The sequence below is a fragment of the Porites lutea genome, chromosome 4, assembly GCF_958299795.1.
Source record: "Porites lutea chromosome 4, jaPorLute2.1, whole genome shotgun sequence".
Classification (NCBI taxonomy): Eukaryota; Metazoa; Cnidaria; class Anthozoa; order Scleractinia; family Poritidae; genus Porites; species Porites lutea.
The window spans coordinates 16,315,781-16,335,001 of record NC_133204.1 but is presented as its reverse complement, the minus strand read 5'-3'; the positions used below and the strand labels follow the sequence as shown (position 1 = coordinate 16,335,001).

General features: G+C 39.9%; 3 protein-coding genes across 3 annotated transcripts in view; 1 reads left to right on the top strand and 2 right to left on the bottom strand.

The window, feature by feature from the left end:
- Positions 1–19,221, bottom strand: part of LOC140932682 (poly [ADP-ribose] polymerase tankyrase-2-like) — a 128,497-nt gene that overhangs the window by 38,237 nt on the left and 71,039 nt on the right. Inside the window, exon 5 of the mRNA XM_073382196.1 lies at positions 12,497–12,582. Coding sequence (XP_073238297.1) covers positions 12,497–12,582 — 86 coding nt within the window. The remainder of the gene's footprint in view (positions 1–12,496; positions 12,583–19,221) is intronic.
- On the bottom strand, positions 4,526–8,336 carry LOC140932688 (poly [ADP-ribose] polymerase tankyrase-2-like). The gene is made up of 8 exons (XM_073382202.1): positions 8,248–8,336; positions 7,849–7,926; positions 7,319–7,375; positions 7,144–7,192; positions 6,969–7,046; positions 6,408–6,516; positions 5,538–5,694; positions 4,526–4,591 (listed from the first exon to the last, which is right to left on the bottom strand). Exons 2-8 carry the CDS (start codon positions 7,924–7,926, stop codon positions 4,526–4,528), a joined length of 594 nt encoding a protein of 197 aa, XP_073238303.1. The 5' UTR covers positions 8,248–8,336.
- On the top strand, positions 16,252–18,447 carry LOC140932827 (E3 ubiquitin-protein ligase TRIM71-like). The gene has a single exon (XM_073382334.1). It carries the CDS (start codon positions 16,252–16,254, stop codon positions 18,445–18,447), a length of 2,196 nt encoding a protein of 731 aa, XP_073238435.1.

The window sequence follows — 19,221 nt, the reverse complement described above, 5'->3', positions numbered from 1 at the left end:
CCTGCTCCGATTGTGCACTAAACGTCACTTTTCAGGTGACCATGAAGGCGAGCTGGAAACATTGTCAAGAATGACAAATAGACCTACCGTCGATGACGATTTCTCTTCTTCTCTGACTTCTTTTTCTCATTGTTCAAAATCGAATGAAAAGAAGATTTTAGAAAAGCGACCCAATTATACGAAATACGCTGTGGGCGTAGATACACGACACATCGAACTAAAAAGGAACCCGGCAAAGGTCAAACATCTCAGTGATTGACATGCAACTTTGCAGGCTGTAAATTACGTGTTATCGGATTGGCTGTAGGAAAAGAACGCTGACTTTCAGGAGTTTTATTTCGGGGTTTGCCGCTTCGGATTTCACTGGTTTCGGGCGGATTCCAATGTTTACGATGGGCAGAAAAGTTGAAATTGTTTCTTTCGTCATCCGTTTTTATGGGATCATTTAGCAGTTATGAGTTATTCTTTATTCCGAGGCTAGATGGTGTTAATCATAATTCCTGATGTTCTTACTCCAAATATTCATTTTTCATTTTCTTTTAAACCCCGTTATTCATTACTCATTCTTCAGCTTCCAACCCCGAATCTCCTAATTCTCCACCAAATTCAGTAAAGCTAGTTCGATCGATAATCTACATCGAGTCGGCCCGTTGAACCGGAAATAATGCGAAATAGCTTTGAGATACACGCTTAAGCTAGTTTTCCTCAAATGTATATTTCAATTCATGATAAATACAGCTCCACCAGCTTCAGACAGCGTCTATGGCATAGAAAAATTGTTTTGATATGACAAAATTATTTTTTTCAAATCATGTGTGTCACTGTGGTGCAGTGGTCAAGGAGTTTCTTGCACGTGCAGATAAACCGGGTTCGACTCCCGGCGACGCTGCTTTCTGTTTCCTTGTACCGTTTTTTTCCCTGTTTGTTTTTTTTTTTAACACAATTTTTCCTTTTGGCCTTTTCTTCTTTATTCTATAATACATCCTTTGATGAACCTCCTATTGCTGTGTCTAAACTCCTCAATCCTGCTGTACACTGGCCCTCAAAAGTGTGACCGGTCGGTATGATTGCCCGTAAAATTTGCTCGACGATAGAAAGGAATCTTTAAAATTCATTACACCACTGGACATTTCATTCCAAAAAAGTACTTAAATCTAGTTTTCTGTGACAAGAGAAACCTTAAAACCTCCAAATAAAAGAAATCGGAACGGTATTTCCGTGGTAAAATCGAAATTTTTATCTGTCTCTTCGATGAACACTTTGCTCGCCATTTTGAAAGTCACTGACGCGAGACGTGACCTCATACTGGCAGGCGGACTGTACCACAGATTTCCTTGGAGACACCTCCCCCCCCCCCCCTGCCTTTCGGCTATTCTTGTTTGTTTTAACAAGAGCATTAATGGTTAGTTGAAGAAAAAGGTAAAAGAAGGCAATAATAAATAAGCAACTGTCCAAGCTTGTAGCAGTTTTCGGCTTTTTGCAGTTTACGTTTTCTTGGAACCGACAATTTTTGTTGCACGCTATATGCTTGCAAACATGCGACCGCAAAGTAGTCATCCAACGCTGGTAAGGATGTTGCAGTGCGTGCGGTATGTTACCAGCCGTACCCGCGAGCTCTTTCGTGAGGTCGCTGGTGTGGTGAGCTTATAACAAGCAGCAAGACCCGAAACGTACTCTCGCTTACATGTGTCGAAGGTTTGACTTAAACGATACCTTTCATGATGTATCGGGGGTGGAAGCTGAATAATGAATAATGAATAACGGGGTTTAAAAGAAAATGAATAATGAATATTTGGAGTGAGAAAATCAGGAGTTATGATTAACACCATCTAGCCTCGGAATAAAGAATAACTCATAACTGCTAAATGATCCCATAGAAACGAATGACGAAAGAAACAATTTCAACTTTTCTGCCCATCGTAAACATTGGAATCCGCCCGAAACCAGAGAAATCCGAAGCGGCAAACCCCGAAATAAAACTCCTGAAAGTCAGCGTTCCTTTCTTACAGCCAATCCGATAACACGTAATTTACAGCCTGCAAAGTTGCATGTCATTCACTTAAGATGTTTGACCTTTGCCGGGTTCCTTTTTAGTTCGATGTGTCGTGTATCTACGCCCACAGCGTATTTCGTATAATTGGGTCGCTTTTCTAAAATCTTCTTTTTCATTCGATTTTGAACAATGAGAAAAACAAGTCAGAGAAGAAGGGAAATCGTCATTCACGGTAGGTGTATTTGTCAATCTTGACAATGTTTCCAGCTTGCCTATATGGTCACCTGAAAAGTGACGTTTAGTGCACAATCGGAGCAGGTCAGTACAAAGGTTCGGTTCTCTTAATCAGCTTATTGGTACTCATTTGAAAGATTTGATACTCGATGATATTCAACCAATCAATTTCTTACCGTCTCGTCTTCGCCAATAGACAGTAGGTCCTAAAATCCGATAGCCTCCCACGCAGACGTTCTTAGGCAGGAACGCGTGACGACGAACCCATAAGAACTTCTGCGGGAGAGGCTACAAATCCGACCGAGTGAGTAACCTGGTAGGTGGTGCAGTATCGCAGGTCCCGTGCAAACACGTTTGTGAAAAGTGTTCGTTTCAGCTGCAGTTTGTTTATTAGTTATTACAATGTATTTTAGTTATTAGTTATTATGTTAGTCATTAAACTGCTGTTGTTTGGTCCTTCACGTTTTTAGTAAATGCATAGACAGTCTATTGATCCAAAAGGATAACATTATTTTGACCACACTTATAGAGAAAAACAGAATGGTACTTGCTAAAGATAAGGTTGAATGTAAGCTTATACTGAAATGTAAACTTTTGATAACCAATGTATAGAATTGCACTGTAGAAAATTTCGGAAAGGAAAACTGATACAAAAACCATAAAATGAATAATGAATATCATGGAAAAATTTGAAATGAATAATGAATAATTTGGAGAAAAAAAGCAAAGAATAATGAATAATCGTGATCCAATTATTCAGCTTCCCCCACCCCCCCCCCCCGATGATGTAGGTCGCATGCAAAAAGTTGTCTGAGTTAAACGTCCTTGATATTAACAATACATGAACTAAATCTACTTTCAAACAAACAACCACGCAGAAAAACGTTGCTCTAACATTTTGATATTGGTATAAAAAAAGGCTCGTTGATAACATGGAGTTAAATGAAATAGTTGATATATTTACAGACCTACATGTACAATTAGAGCAAAAGCACAGATAAGTGATAAACAAACTACGGTAAAGGAACACCGTTAACTTTAGAAAAGTAGATTGTCCAAATAAGAGGTGACAGGTGTCAATGTTGCAAGAAATCCCCAGCAGTCAAAGGCCAAACTAGTAAAAAAACACAGAAAGAAAATCAACTTCCAACTTAGACACTTTGACCACAACGTAAACTTATTTTTCAAAGTAATGTCAAGTAAGGCTTTAGATAAAATTTTAGGCTAAATTCCCTTTCGCTGGGCTTTACCAATTATTAAAAGGTTTTTCATTTAGCGAGGAGGATAACCTGCTGAAAGTACAGTTTGTGGTACTATACGGTATGTAAAAAGCCTGCTTTCCATTTGGGGAAAAAGCTTCTCCTTTGTCAGGTCGACACGGTTGAATAACCATTTTTGTTTTGCATTAACTGATTACTACTTACAATATTAAATTACAAGATTATATAAGATTGTTCTGCGATAATATACAAGTACAATGTTCATGATTTATTTGTTGCCATCATATGTCGTGTTTTTCTTTAAAATCCATAATCAGCTCTGAGGTATATTAGCCAGGTCCAAGTTGTTCAAAAGGTGGTTAACGCTATTCACCAGATAAATCTATATCCACTGCATAGCGCAATTGGTTTCCCTAATATTTATCCACTAGATAGTGATTTATTCAGTCGATAGTGCTATCCAGCTTTTGAACAACTAGGGCCATAGTTGAATCTCAGCTTCGTGGTAAGCTTAATATTCCCGGGGGGGGGGGGGAGGGGGGAGACTCCGCATATGAAATGGGTGTGGCTGCTCGTCGTCTCGCTTTGGGGAGTAAATTTCGGATTTTGGTCTCACTTAGAGTGTTCTGGGCAAAACGCCATCATATTTAGCCGTGAAGGTCTCATTTAGGGTTGCACGCGAAAAAATATAGAAATATATATTTGATATGCATATTTTTTTCGTCTCTTTTAGGGGTGAAAAAAAGCTTGGACCGCGCCCATATTGGTCTCCTTTAGGGGTTTAGGGGTTTAATTCAAAATTTTCGACGAGCATCCCCAACCTTTCTTATGCGGAGTTCCCCCCAGTAATGTTCTTTCTTGGTAACAGGTTTTCTTGGAATTTGTACATCCTATTTCTTATCCCTTCCTTGTTATCATGTTGCTGATTTCTCCGAGTGGTTATTTACCCCTTTAGTGGGGTCATACATTTCTGTTGACGCTGGAATTTACACGGCGTTGTGACGCTTATTTTGTTATGTAGATATGTACAGCAATCTCAGTCATTCAGATTCTTAATTGGTAGTGATGTACAAGGAATTTATGGAGATGCCTCAACGTTGAAGGGTTTAACAATCTTGTAAGTGATCAGGTATTCTGGATAGGCCTATAAACAACAAAGGAAACAAGGACGAAGTGCGTCATGAGATAATTAACCAAATGGCACATACAGTTTTTTAAAAAGACACTGGCATCATATTATCATAACCAAATCTGTGTTTTTTGAATAGCACAAATCAACAAGGTCAACCGAGCCGGACTTTTTGCACTCTTGGACAGTGGTTTTGCCCAATTTAAAGGCAGATCGTTCCTATTTGTTAGTGTCAAGGCATACCGTAAAATTCTGAAAATAAGCCCCGGGGCTTATACTTTTCAAAGGCCCTTTTTGAGGGGCTTATTTTTGGAGGGGCTTATATTCGGAGGGAAATATCTACGGAGGGAAATGTGTGTTTCAAAATCGATTGGGATAGCTTTATAGGTGGATGGAAATTTACCGTTTTTGCTTTGTTTTACTTTGTATTTGAGGGCAATTTCCGAGTACAAGCCCCCCCCCCCCCACCCACCACCCCGGGGGGTATATTTGGAGGGGCGATTTAAGGGAGGGTTTTTTGTGATACCGGTTTGGGGGGCTTATATTTGGAGGGGCTTATACATAGAGGGGCTTTTTTTCGGAATTTTACTGTATTAAAAGGGAAAAGGCCTCATTTCCGGTTGAGGTGTGTCGCTCAAAATATCTATGCTTTATGTCAGTGGAGCGCCTGTTCCCCGCGGACAACACTGAAAATCTCAAAAATAAAGGAAATTACGAATTTCTCAGGAAAGACGCGGACTTTGATACATTCACAAATTAGAAAACCTCATGGTGCAGGGGTTGGACGGTATGAAGATTCTGTTGCACGTAATTTAGCTTTTGTCAATCTGGCTAAAAAAATGTTGAGCAAAGTCGCACCCGATATAATCAATTGCGGAAGTAGTCAAATTTGAGGGTCGCTACTAACCACAAGTGCAACGAGAAAAGAAAATACAGCTCTCGACTAAAAAGCAAGACATACCTGTTCCCCTCTATACACAACATATTCGGCAAACGACAGCCCTTCTGAACTGGGACGTCCTGTAACTGAATGATGACCAGGAGGGGCGTGCGCCATCTTGACGGCTGAAAACTGGTAAAATGGCTTACCAAGGGCCACACGACATAGAAGAAGTTGCCTGCCAGATAGAAAACATCGCGCTGATCAGATAAGATCTAGAATGAAATCTTCCATTGGATTCAAATTCACGTCAGGCCGGTGGCATTCATATAAATTATTAATTATTGGTTACTCAATAAACTGCGCCAAAAGAAGTGTGGCTTAAGCGTCGCAATCAGTGTTGTAATTAATTAAGGAAAACCTTGAGTAAAGCGAATAATGAAATATTTTCATTTTACAATTCAGGAAATGTTATCTAATGCAAGATGTCTTTTTTGGTTGTGAGCGAGTACCATAATTCGCCCCGGTTATCTCGGTATAATAAAAAAATGATGACTCGTAAAAGGAGCTAGTAATGAATTGAAAAGAATCTGCTAAATACCCCAGCCCCCTTGATCAAAATCTTAATTCTCCCAAACCTGCCAATGCTTTTAGACACTGACAGTAGCCTACGTTGCGGAATGTTCGAAACTCAATAGCCGGAGGAAAGGGGAAAATCGAGCACCCTTAAGCCAGCAGACAACCTCTCCATTTCAAGCAAGCGAGCCCGCGAGGGAAGATTCCCCTTTCGCTCGTTGCTTGCGCGAATTTTTAATGGAGAGCTTTCCCGCAGGCTTGGCGCTCTTTTGCGCAGTTGGTTTAGCTGAAAAATACTACGTTCCGCAAAATACCTCTTAAGTTCAGGTTATACTTCTCTATTAAAAATATCCTTTAAATAACTTGAGCTGTTACCTTTCGCATAAGTAACAGGACTTGTCCTTGTGTAGAGCGCAGCCTGATCCACCACCAATACCATAAACATACTGATTGCTCTTTGAAGAGTCCTCCGCAAAGTAAATACCTGCACAAATGACATTGTTAGTTCTTCTCAAAATCTCTGCAATTCGTCTCGCAGTTTTTTTAGCAATAAGGTTGTGTTGCCCATTGTAACACCTCGCTGAATGAACGTGTCTCGAAAAATGTTTGTTAAAGCAAGCATCGCACGAAGGAGAAACAATTCTAACTTTTCCAAAGGCTTGGTCCAACGCAAAGGTCGCAAGACTTGGTTATTTCAGGGAGTGATATAATAAGCGACGCGTTCTTGGGGAACTTTTATCGCAGCGGCGCATTAAAATTTCAAGACAAGTTGCAAGAAAAATTGACTGAAGAAAAAGAGCCTATAGCAAAACAAAAGGGTAAGTTTTGGGCACGTTTAATACTTTTATCTTTTTATTTATTTTCACGACTGCCTCACTGAAGGTTTGAAATGCTTAATGCCATAAACGTGTTGTTGTTTCGATAAAACATTTTCACCTGCTCCAAACATCCCTCCAATATAAGCATGACGTTCATCGAATCCCTTTTGTAGAATAGCGTTGATGAATGCCGAACCTAAAAGAAAAGTAAGAACAGTTTGATGATGATTTACTCTTAACTTTAGAAAAAAAAGTGACTGTTATCAACAAACTACTGCAAAGTAATCACATACCGTGAAATAGCATTCTCTCATTACTGTGGTTGTGATTAGCCTCTGCAACCTACAAAGAGTGAATCGAGAGATAAACATTGCGTCTATCTTCGTTTATTTGGCAGAAGATAACCCACACGTGCAGGTAAATACGTGCAAGGGAGATTAAACTACCCAATGAAAAACAAACTCTTACCTCTCTTCTTCTGTAAACGTACTTATCCCAGAGTCTTTTGTTTATGACCCGCTGAATCTAAAACAGAAGGAAACAGAGGTTGAAGAAAGGAGAAAATGGACTTGCTGTTTTCTCGTAACATCCAGGCCACTATGTCACCAAGTGTTTGTATTACGGTCAAAAGCCAAATAAACAATAGAACACATAATGATCTTATGTCGTAACCAATCACTTTTCAAGTGCACTGACAGTGATTGGAAAACGACAAAAAGTTGAACAAGATAGGCTAAACTCTTTGGTTTTAAATCCTCTCAACTTACATCCTCTATCCAAAAAGAAGATTTGGGTGTATAGGAGGTGCGCGAATGATTCCGCGCCCCACCCTTTCGAGGTCTGTATTGACATTCGCGTCTGGTTCGCGCGTTCGTCTGATAAATGATGCGATAAAAATCGACGGCGTGAATATCCGATGACTATTATTTGTTTTAGGAGAGTTTAGTTCAACGAATCAAAACTATAAGGCTGTAAACTATGTATACAAAACTACTAACCCTGACAATTATGTAGGAGTTGAAGACTCCACCGGATTGGCCGCCATCTTTCTTGTGTTTCACAACAGTACTCTGCATCTGAAAACAATATACGTAAATATCATAAGTTCTCAAGTGGATATACGATGTGAAGAATTTCTACAGTTTTGTATTTTGGAGGAGATTAATTAGCTTAAGCGTCACACGAAGAACATTAAAAGTCTGCGGAATTCTAGCCAGCGTAGCAGACGGTTACAAAAACATGACGGGGAGGGGGTGAAAAGCCCAACCTTATCCCCTCCCCCACACAGTTACTATGGAGATGCAGTGTAAGCTATATTTCTACGAATCGGTTCAGGAGGTTAAAACAATGGCAGTTATTTTTTAGGAGACAGATTGATTAAGAAGAAATTAGCTCACCTCCTCTGCAACAGAAATGTAGTCCTTGTCGTCCGTAGGTAAGTCATGAACAACTGTTTCTTGTTGGCTTGAATAAGTGAAAGGCCCGCCACCTGAAACAGAACAAAACAAAAGATAACAACAACGATGAACATTATAGAAACAGCCTATGTCCACGCAAGTCCGTTTGTGACCGCACATGTTCCTAAATTTCAACTCAGCCAATGGCTACCACAATCGTGTTTTAACCAATCAGAAGCAGAACCTAAGCCACACGGGACTTGTCTACATGCTCTTTGGCGCTTTTGTCGCTTCGTACTCTTTGGGTCGGCTGGTTTTAGTTTGCGGATTTAAAAGGGGAAAAAAACTCTTTAATTAAGCTCATGGCTTTTTATCCGACAACCTCTATAAGTTCGTTCAGAAAATTCACTTACCCAGTTGTGGTAAGCCAGAGAGTTTTTCTTTAACTGCCTTGAGAATTTTGTGTCTGTGACCAAACGCGTGGATTCCAATCTCTTTAAGTTCCTCATGGCCCATGTTGACAAGCACATCCCAGGAGATCTGGGCAACAAAACACACTGACAATCAGCAACGAAAGCAAATGCGTCCGACACAAATTGTACGCGGCACTCTCTGAAGGGTTTCATAGTATGGGCCCAGTTCGCGAGCCACCCAGGAGCCGCAATGATTACCAAGAGACTGGAAACAGTGCGCATGAGCTGTGTTACCCGCTTTCCCCTTGCTGGTTTGGTTCGGTGGGGTGTACGTCCAGACGAGAGTGATTACCAGGATCCCGGCTAACCGGCCTGGCTCGGTTGTCATCTAAACACAAAGTTAAATTTTGTTGAATAAAGATTCAGCTGTTAGGACATGATATTACGGAGAAATAATCTTTATCACCAACAAATTCTTTCTGTTCATTTTTCACATGCCAAGATTTTGGCGAGCGAACAACCTCGTCTAATATATTTAGCCCTTTTAAGAGCCAGTGTCTGTAATTTTCGAAAATCGGTTGACAGTCGTGAATTTTTGAATTTCTTCATATTTTGCGCAAATAATCTCTATAGTACACTTATTTCAAAAATCCCATTAAAACTTGTGACGGCTTTTTATTTTTTCATGAATCGGGCAAAGTTTGAAAAACGCTAAATCGGCTCTCTTTCGAGTATGAAATTAGCGAAAATTAGGCATTTTCTTCGCGCTCGTACATAAAAACGGGATGATATCTCTCAATGAAATCAAGTCAGAAAGCAAACACAGACTTGTACGTTATAATTCAGCAATTATCTTCAGATAAGCTATTTAAATGTGACTGTGTCGGCCGCAAGAAGAAACACGATTTCGGCTCTCTTCAAAAATGGCAAATTTGACCTAACTTCACCATCGAAAAAACCCAATTGGTACATAGAGTTTCAACATGAAACAAACACTATTATAAAGCACATCCTTTGCCGTTTCTTGTGTTCAAAAATTTTGGCCCGCATTACAAAAGTGCGTCGCTGAGACACCGAAACGTGCAGGGTAGTTTCGCACGTTGGAACGCTGCAACAAACTAGCCGCGAGTGTAGGCACACAAACGTTTTTGCAAACTTAGCTTCTTTTATAAGGGGCACATTACGGGAAGCTCTTAAGATCTTTTGAAAAACACTTTTCAATTTGATGATTATAAAAAAGAACTAAGTAGATTAACACTGCATTTGATTGCACGCAAGTAGCTAAAAAAGACAACGCTGCTAATTTCGTGTTGAGTGTAAATAAATGAGATACGAGATCTATAAGAATTTACTTACCACAGTCGCTTCAAGTGCAAGTGGCCGCAGTTTACTGAAATTTTCCGTCGTTTAGCCACGGACTAAACCCTGTGTTGCGTGATGAAAGCCGGTGTGTGATTTGAGTCTTGTCACGCAACTGTACAGACAAGGATAAATCATCGCACGAGTGTACAAGAAAAAATAAAATGACAATTAACACTGTTTTTTTATTATTTTTATATTGAATGTTCCCCAAAACATGACGAACTAAACTTGATTTTAGGATGTACAAGCCGAAAGTCAAACAGAGAAAGAAAACAAATAGAGTAAGCCGAGTCTGCAAAACTTTTCACCCTAGTTTTCTTTTATTTGCACTTAGCCTTCTGAGCCTTTGCTTGTAATAGACTAATCTTAACCCCGCTTGGCGTATAGACTTCTCTGTAGATCTCCTCAGTATGAATTGAGGGATTTAGGTACACACTTACGCCATATGCAACATGAAGGTAGAGCAGGGAAATGGAAACGAGTAAAACTGTTTAAAGAAAAATTGGCCAATGCTCCGCAAAAGAACATTCCTGAAAAACAACAAATCAACAATGGACAATGGACATATTTGATGAGCGAAATAAAAGTGTTTAACATGTTTAAATTACTGAAAGTAGTATTGCTTTGCTCCTCTGCAGCAAGGGTATCTTCTGGCTAGACCTCAACCTGCGGCTGACGATCTGATCCCCCGCCCATTAAAGGCCAGTCTACACGTTGTGGCGTTAGACCAGAATGCACGTACATGCTAACTCCCGCCTAAAAAAAGGAATAGTCACCTGGCTCCCTCCGCCACCACCCCCCGGCACTCTTTCGCAGGCTAGAGAATAAACAAATTCACTGACAAGTTCTTTTTCATAACGCCGAAATCCGACGCCTAAATAAAAAAATGCTTTAAAATGCCTCAGCCATTTTACTTATCATCTTTTAACCAAATACGTTGCGCGAAAAAGAGATAAAAGGCTGAAAATAGCCTTTCATGTCGATTTAAATTTCAGATGGAGAATGCCCTTTTCGCTAAGTCTGCACCTGCAGTGACCTGTGTGCTAAAACTCCTTCGTGGTGGACCCCTCTATGAGCAGCCAGTAGCCTGATCTAGAACGGTACCACGTGATTTGTTGCACCGCCACCGCGCACCCATACATTTAGCGGTGGTGAGGAAAAACTCTTATTTTCATGCGCCAATTTTGTGGATCAAACAAAGGTCACCTAACGTAAATGCAGAAAACTTTACTTTTATCATTAGCATGGTGAGGTCGATGTTTGGTTATTGCCCTACATACTCACGTGACTAACAAGTGACTCACGACATCTTTTCTATGATCGCAATACATTCAGCATTACTGGGGCCACAGGCGCCACAAACCAAGTTTGAATATGTGCGAGATGCTATACGAACATGCGTCAAAGAATTGCACCGTAAGACACTTATACCAGGAATTTCTTTGCCGGCGCGTTACGCGTCACGCACTTCCGGAATGTCATCTTCCCTCGTGTTGACAGATTGAAAATATACACAAACTTAACTTTGATTCTGCCTTGATGCAGAATTTAGTTAACGGTACTGTTACCCCGTCTAGCATTTAAGTTCAGGTAAGTAAATAACTTTTCTGATTTTAAGGTTTCAATACGATTAAAACTATAGCAAGCGAGTATTTCGACAATATTCCCCTCTACTAACTGTGATTTGAACTGCGTATTCGTGTCTCTTCATTACGGATTATCGCAAAAATCAGTTGAAAGGAATCGTGTTAAACCGAACAGAAACGCCGAAATATAATCTGAAACCGTTACAACTCTGACTAGGGTTTAAATGTCGAAGTAACTTACGTTTGAAAGGATTAATATTCCAAGCGTCGAAACTTGCTTGTTGCACGCGCTTTCCTGGTGTCAAAATAACCTTCAGGTTTTGGTCTCTCGACGGTGCGCATTTGGAATGCCGCCAGAAATATTTTAACACAAACAACAGCAAAGGATATGCTTTAATACAGTTCTTGTTTCATATTGAAATTCCATGTACCAACTGGGTTTTTACGATGGTGAAGTTAGGTCAAATTTGCCATGTTTGAAAAGTGCTGAAACCGTGTTTCTTCTTGCAGCCGGTACAGTCTCATTTAAACGGTTTATTTAAAGTTAATTGCTGAATTATAAAGTAAAAATATGTGACTGTTTTGTGACTTGATTTCATCTAGAGATATTATTCCGTTTTTATGTACGAGCGCGAAGAAAATGCTCAATTTTCGCTAATTTCATACTCGAAAGAGCGCCGATATTTAGAGTTTTTCAAACTTTGCCTGATTCATGAAAAAATAAAAAGCTGTTACAAGTTTTAAGGTGATTTTGAAATTAGTGTACTATAGAGATTATTTGAGCAAAACATGAAGAAATTAAAAAATTCACTACTGTCAGCCGATTCTCGAAAATTACAGACATTGGCTCTTAAAGACTGTATTTTCTAGCTCCCAAATGCTACTTGCCTGTTCTTTTTCAAATATATCCTTAAGGTTATTGAGCTGAAGGCTGTCAAGGAATTCTCCTACATCAAGATCCAAGCCAGGGTAACCTAAAAAGATATTTCAATCGCAATAGTTAGACAGGGAATCATCCTCAACTTCAATCATCGACCAAAAGCCTTGCGACAAATTTGCGTTTGTGGGGCTCTTTTTATTTCACACATAGCCAAGCCCACGCCATACCCCACAAACAACGTTGATGAGTATATCCTTAGTTTCACCATTAAGGTGGAGGGGTGGGAAGTACTATCGCATCACTGTCACTTTTGACTTTTAACCAGGATTGCAGTTACTCGGGTAAATTAAGGCATGAGTCCCCAGTGATTCAGTAAAAAAGTGATGGGGGGTGGTCTATCTCTGAGCACGTAAGCAGTAGAAAGATGAAACTTTGCCAGATACATACATGTGTGGTTTCTGTCAATTAGGTGATGTTCAATTATGCAAATGTTGTCACGTGACTCCACACGGCCAGAAAACAATAAAAAGTCTTTAAACAAAAATGGCAACACTTTTTGTTGTGAGTTATTAAACCGGACTGGTTTAGGACAATGTGTAATGCAAGCATCTACAAGACTTTGCTTTGCCTTTTTTGAATTTTTTACTGTTTTAGAAAATAAACGGCTTTTTCAACTAAACCCAGTCCCCCAAAGCAATTGTATCCCATCTTAACGCCTTCGATTTTAAATATCTAAAAAAGGCCAAGCACAGAAGTGATACATTAAACGGCATTAACATTATGCAACCGGTAAAATAATTGAAGACATACGAAAAAGTGTTGCCGTTTAAAGAACAAGCTTTTTCAGCCGATGGAGGTCACGTGACCTAATTTGCATAATTTTAAAGCACAAAATTGACACAAACTAAAAATGTGGTTAGCTGGCAAAAATTTATGTCTCTTCATCTAAAGCTCTTAGATATAGACCACCCCCTCACTTTTGAAGAGAGCAAATTAAGGCAAATTGAGGCCCATGCCTTAATTTACATGAGTACAAAGAATTAATTTTGCCGGGGATGTTTAAAAGTTTTAAGGTGCAAACTGGGGACCCTTAAGTCCACCTACTTCGTAAGGCTGAGCACCGTGACTCAATCCCAGTAAATACCTGGAAGGATAATTCTCGTGTCGCCAGCACCTTGTGCCTTGGAGGGGGTGGAGTGAAGAGATGGATGACATTTCAGATTTCAGACTTAAGTCTTTCATGCACCAGCTACAATCTACACATTCTGTGAATAAGATGTATTACCTTGACAAGGCGTTCAGCCACTTCATAATGACCATAAGAGCAAGCATTATGGAGAGAGACCATTCCTCTAACAGAAATAGAAACCAGAGAAAATACACAAAGTTAAACCACCTTGTGCAACCGACAGTGATAATATTACGTGAGGAATAGGCCCAAAATTCCTCATTAATGAGAAAAGTACCATAGAAATTATGGCGCATATATTAAGGACCAAAAAATGTTCTTTCATGTTACAGAGAGTCAACTACAATAAAACAGGTTCCTGTAAGTGAAGTTTCCCTGTGCTTTTGAAGTACTTGACTGAAACTGCTAGTCTATGGCTGCCAATAGACCTCTTTAGCTTGTATGGTTTGTTTTCCCAAAACAGGTCATGTGATACATGTGATACTCTAGAGAACTAGTGTTTCTTTCAAATTTCTTTTTATTCAAATGCATATGTACACACAATTTATGAAAAGACAAAGGTTCAAGTTCCCCTAGGACCTCTATTAGGAAAACAAAACATACAAGCTAAAGAGGTCTATTATCATACCATGGGGTGCAGGTACATTCTGACAACTGATCATTATGAGAAAAAAAATCGCCATATCACCTGAAAGACAGCCTTGTATACGAGTGACCACTAACACCACAATCAGATGATGTAAAATGTCAAGTGCATACAGTGAAAAATACGTGTAATGTGTTGCAGCTACAGCCGTGAGTGGTTATTTGTGATTGTAAAGGTTTTATATTGATTTTAGTCAATTTACCCTTTGTCCTTGGCATACACATCAGCTCCATTCAGCATTCCACTACTGTAACTCTGTTGTAACCAGCAGCAAATGAAGAGAGGTGCTGTGTCGTCCTTCAAGATCTCTGCAGTTTACAGTCTGGGGTGTACATAGTGATTTCTATGGTGGAACACAAAGAATAAACTTTCTTTATTGATTGATAAATAAGTACACAAAGCACAAGTTAACGATAATAAGATGCCAAAGCCAGAGGCTCATAGGGCGTAGGTCAGAGAGTTACAATGTGCAGCTAAGTTGCCCATTCGAATTAATTTTATCTACGAAAATATCATAAATAGATTTCGTTAGCACTTGCCTTACTTTTCAATCGAGCTATAACGGTGTGTTGAAAGCGTTTAACGTCGTGAAGCTGTTTGTTTACAACCACGTAAGAAGGATCTGATGACACCATTTTGTAATTTGACCGCCTTTTTCACAGGGGTCTTCCCTGCGCTCTTCCAAGTCTCTTCCAAAATACCGTCATGCGCATTGCCTTGCTTACTAAAAATATTTCAACAAATGTCTAATTTTGACATCATCACTGATCTTTAAATAAGAGAGTTGTGCGTTGACTTGCCGGAAGTCAAAAGTAACTTAACCAGAAGTTGATCATAGTCCACTCCACAACGTCATTCCCTGCTTTCGAGTAAAGCGGAAGCCTTCCATCTAGCGAAACACTAAACTTCCGGTCATGTTATCCGGGATTATCAGCGTCGTTGTTACTTAATTGAAGAGGCTGGTTTCTCAAGTTTTGAGAACCACGCCCGGCTGGAATAGTGATCAAGCAGATGGCGAGACCGAACATATTTGATCACACACTTCCCATTCAGATAAAAAATGAAGGTGTCTACCTTTAGTTTCGCAATTGGCTGCGTGGCAAGGGTTTCCTTGAACCAGGGCAAGCACGGTTAGGGCGAGGGTAGAGAAAAAAGGTGGCATGCACGCAGACGTCAGGAGCCCGCTGAACAGGCGAGCTAGCATTCTCAGAGCCCGTCGTTTCTTGGTCACGTGGTCTTGACGCATATGAAAAGCGAGAACCCGCCAAAAGTCATTAACACGTCAAACTTTTAAGTTCTGTAAGTTTTACTAACTGATTTTTGGACGTTGATGATTTTCTAAGATCTTGCCAGATAATAAAACCAAAAAATAAACTGATCTGTGAAAACAACATGAGGCAAGCACTCGCTTGAAATTGGCTAACTCCGTACGTAGTTATGGGCTCCTGGAGAGGTCACTTTTTCTGCACATATGAACCAAATTGAAGGAAGTTGGGGGCGGCTGCTTTTAAAATGGTGGTAAGGCTACCGTCTCCCCAACTTTCGCGCTTCTTTCACACGGTAACCGTGTTTGATTCGCCGGCTCTAGCGAACAATTGCCATAAACGTCTTATAATTCATTACCGTTTTTTTTTTGTACAAACATTTCATCAGTTACTGATGTGAACGCTAGCTTGGGATACCTGTGCCATCGACTGACAGCAAGTCCAAAATTCATCAGTTCTCTTTTATTGTACACTTCAGTTAACCAGTTGACTTCATTTCCTTATTCTTTTTTTTTGTTCATTGTGTTTCTCTTTCGCTTGGATTCATGTCAGCTTTTCAATTACAATGAAAAACACTGAGTCCTATCTGGTTACACTGCTTAGCAAACCGCACCCATAATCACATGATTTCAAGGAGCCATCGCTTGCAGCTCTAGATTCACCATGGATGTTCAACAGCTCTTTACAGTTCTTAAGAAGGAAGCTGAATGCCCGCTGTGTTTGGAGACAGTCAATAATCCCAAGACTTTGCCATGTATTCACTCTTTCTGTCTTGAGTGTCTTGACAAACACGCAAATTTTGCAAGAAGACAGCTACAAGCGACAATCAAATGTCCGGTTTGCCAGACATCTTTCCAAATTCCTGAAGGAGACTCGTTCAAGAATTTGCCTGCATCTTATCATCTCAACCGATTGGTGGATGTTCTCGCTCTAAAAGATGGCGGCACACAGACCCGGAAATGCAGCAGTTGTGATGAAAACAATACTGCTTCCTCTTACTGTTTCGTCTGCCAAATATTCCTCTGTACTTCTTGTTTTGAAGCTCATCAGCGCCTAAAGACCACAAGAGGTCATCGCAATGTTGTGATAGAGAAATTAAATGTGCAAGATGTTCAAGAGTTGATCCACAGACCCGCCATGTGTTCACAGCAATATCACGAAAATCAGCCGCTGGAATTTTATTGCGAAGAATGCAAAGTTCTTATTTGCCAGAAGTGCTGTATAGTAAGCCATAATCGACACACCATGACAGACACTCAGAAAGCCGCACAAGTACAGAAGATGCAAATGAAGGGCGCTTTGGAGAAAGTGAAAGCGGAAACTGTAATTTACGAGAACGAAATTAGGAAACAAACTGAGCTGATGGACAAAACAAAAAATGAGATTTTGTCAGCGGAAAAGAAGATGACAGATGGCGTGGAGGAACGTACCCGTGAATTACGAGAACATGAAAGGGTCATGAAAGCCAAATTTGCTGAAATTTTTGAGGCCCAACAAGAACATCACGCAACGCAAATAGAAAAGTTTGAGTTAATTCTTACTCAACTAAAAAGTTGCCTTGAACGAAGTGCAAGTACCCTGGAAAGAAACGTCAGTGCCGAGATTCTTCAAACAAATCAGATCGTTGTTGGACGCTGTGAAGAACTTTTGAATACAACAAAACCTGACATTTATAAACCACCACACGTGCATTACATAGTCGAAAATCAACTGAATCCGGGTTTGGATCGAATTGTGGTTAGTAATACAAATCCCTTACTTTGCTTAGCGGAAGTGGACAATCAAGAACTTGTAAGAGAAAAAACGGTGGCAAATTTCATCGTTGTAACTAGAGATTCAGATGGAAAGCAGTGTTATCATGAAGATGATCAAGTAAAAGTCAACATTATAACTCCAGCAGATGATCAACTGGAAACAGAGATAAAAGACACCAAAGACGGCAAGTACACAGTAACATACACACCACAGTGTGTTGGACAACATAGGCTAGAGATCCAAGTTAATGGACAGCCGCTGACCGGTAGTCCCTGTGTATTGCAGGTGATTCAGCATCAGTATCAATTTGCGTTTCAATTTGGATCAGAAGGGAAAGAACAAGGGCAGTTCAAGAGTCCTTGTGGTATTGCTGTGAATGATAAAACAAGGACGCTTGCTGTTGCTGATGTAAGCAATAAGAGAGTTCAGATGTTTGGCTTTGATGGGAATTTCCTCAGAGAGATAGCATTGGAAGTTGAAACGTATTCGGTGGCTTTTACCGAGTCTGGTGACCTCCTTAGCACTGTCGAGAGTGGCGACAATAAAGCCACCTTGTACTTGTGCACTGAGGGTGGTCAATTCATTCGATACATCAGCGAAGAACATTGGAAGATACCATGGTACATATCTGTTGTGAGTGATGGTCGCATAATCACAAGTGACTATGATGACAAAACAATCAAAGTTCTCAGTCCTGATGGGAAAAACCTTCTTCAGTTGTTCAGGGCTCCTGGTTGTGATGCGGGGCCATGGTGTGTTGTTTATCAGCAAGACAAATTTTTTGTCTCTTATCCAAAAGCTAACCGTGTCATGGTATTTAACAACGCAGGAGAGTATCTACATGACATATGCAGTGAGGGAACTGGTGATAAGCAGTTCTCGTGTCCCACTGGTCTCGCTATCGACAAGTTCAACCGTTTGATCGTTTGCGATGCGGGGAACAGAAGACTGCAACTGTTCACACTTGACGGAAAATATGTCGCTAAGGTAGCCGGGAGTTGTTTTGACCATAATAGTCATCTTATTGGTTGTGCCGTGTCTGATACTGGACATTTTTTTGTCACAGATTACAACAAACACTGTATTTATGTTTTCAACTGGTAAGCGCTGTGTACAAATTTAACACCTTCTGAACAGGGATCTTAAAAATATTGTTTCTCAGGTACATTGATTTAGTTGTTGATTATTGTTAACACTCTTGATTAATCCAGTTTTGTGGCTGAGCGTTAAAACTTGAACTGAACATATGTACATATAGATGTCGTGAGCTGATTATATTTTACCGTGACGTTTCATTTTGCTGTAAATTTATTTGTTTGGCCGTTGCACTTGTGGACCATCGTAGGATAATCAATTTGCTGATTTAATTGATGAGATAGGGAAATAGACCTTTTTTGAACAGTAAGAGAGAGAAAGAATACGTAGAATCATGTTTTATGGCGAATGAGAAAATTGACATGAGCGTCGGACAGAAAAGTCGAAAAATTTACTAAGACATTTACTGGATGGTAAATAGGCTTTTGTACATTATGCTTTTGCTTCCCCACTAAAATGCTCCACCTTAATGCTCCATTTTTCCCACTAAAATGCTCGGTCTCCCCAAAAAAGTTACTAAAATGCTCGGATAATGCTCATTATACAAACGGTTTTTTAAAATTAATTTCAAAGTTTACACTTACAAAAACGTGCAAGTCAAAAAACAGCCAAAAAACAGTTGTATTAGGTTTTTTGTGATTTTTGAGTTTTAGTCTTCATTTTCTTTAAAAACGCTGGAGCTCGTGGGGCATGGGCTCCTTAAAAAAATTTAATTTCTATTTTATTTTCTCGGAAAAATTAATTTTCCGGGGAAAATGCCACTAAAATGCTCGAATAATGCTC

Excerpts from the sequence above, each read along its gene's own strand:
- LOC140932827 (XM_073382334.1), top strand. The coding sequence starts at position 16,252 with ATGGATGTTCAACAGCTCTTTACAGTTCTTAAGAAGGAAGCTGAATGC.
- LOC140932688 (XM_073382202.1), bottom strand. The coding sequence starts at position 7,926 with ATGCAGAGTACTGTTGTGAAACACAAGAAAGATGGCGGCCAATCCGGT. Across the intron at positions 7,376-7,848 it reads ACTCCTACATAATTGTCAGG|ATTCAGCGGGTCATAAACAA; the intron begins GTTAGTAGTTTT and ends CTTCTGTTTTAG. Across the intron at positions 6,517-6,968 it reads TGGAGGGATGTTTGGAGCAG|GTATTTACTTTGCGGAGGAC; the intron begins GTGAAAATGTTT and ends TCATTTGTGCAG.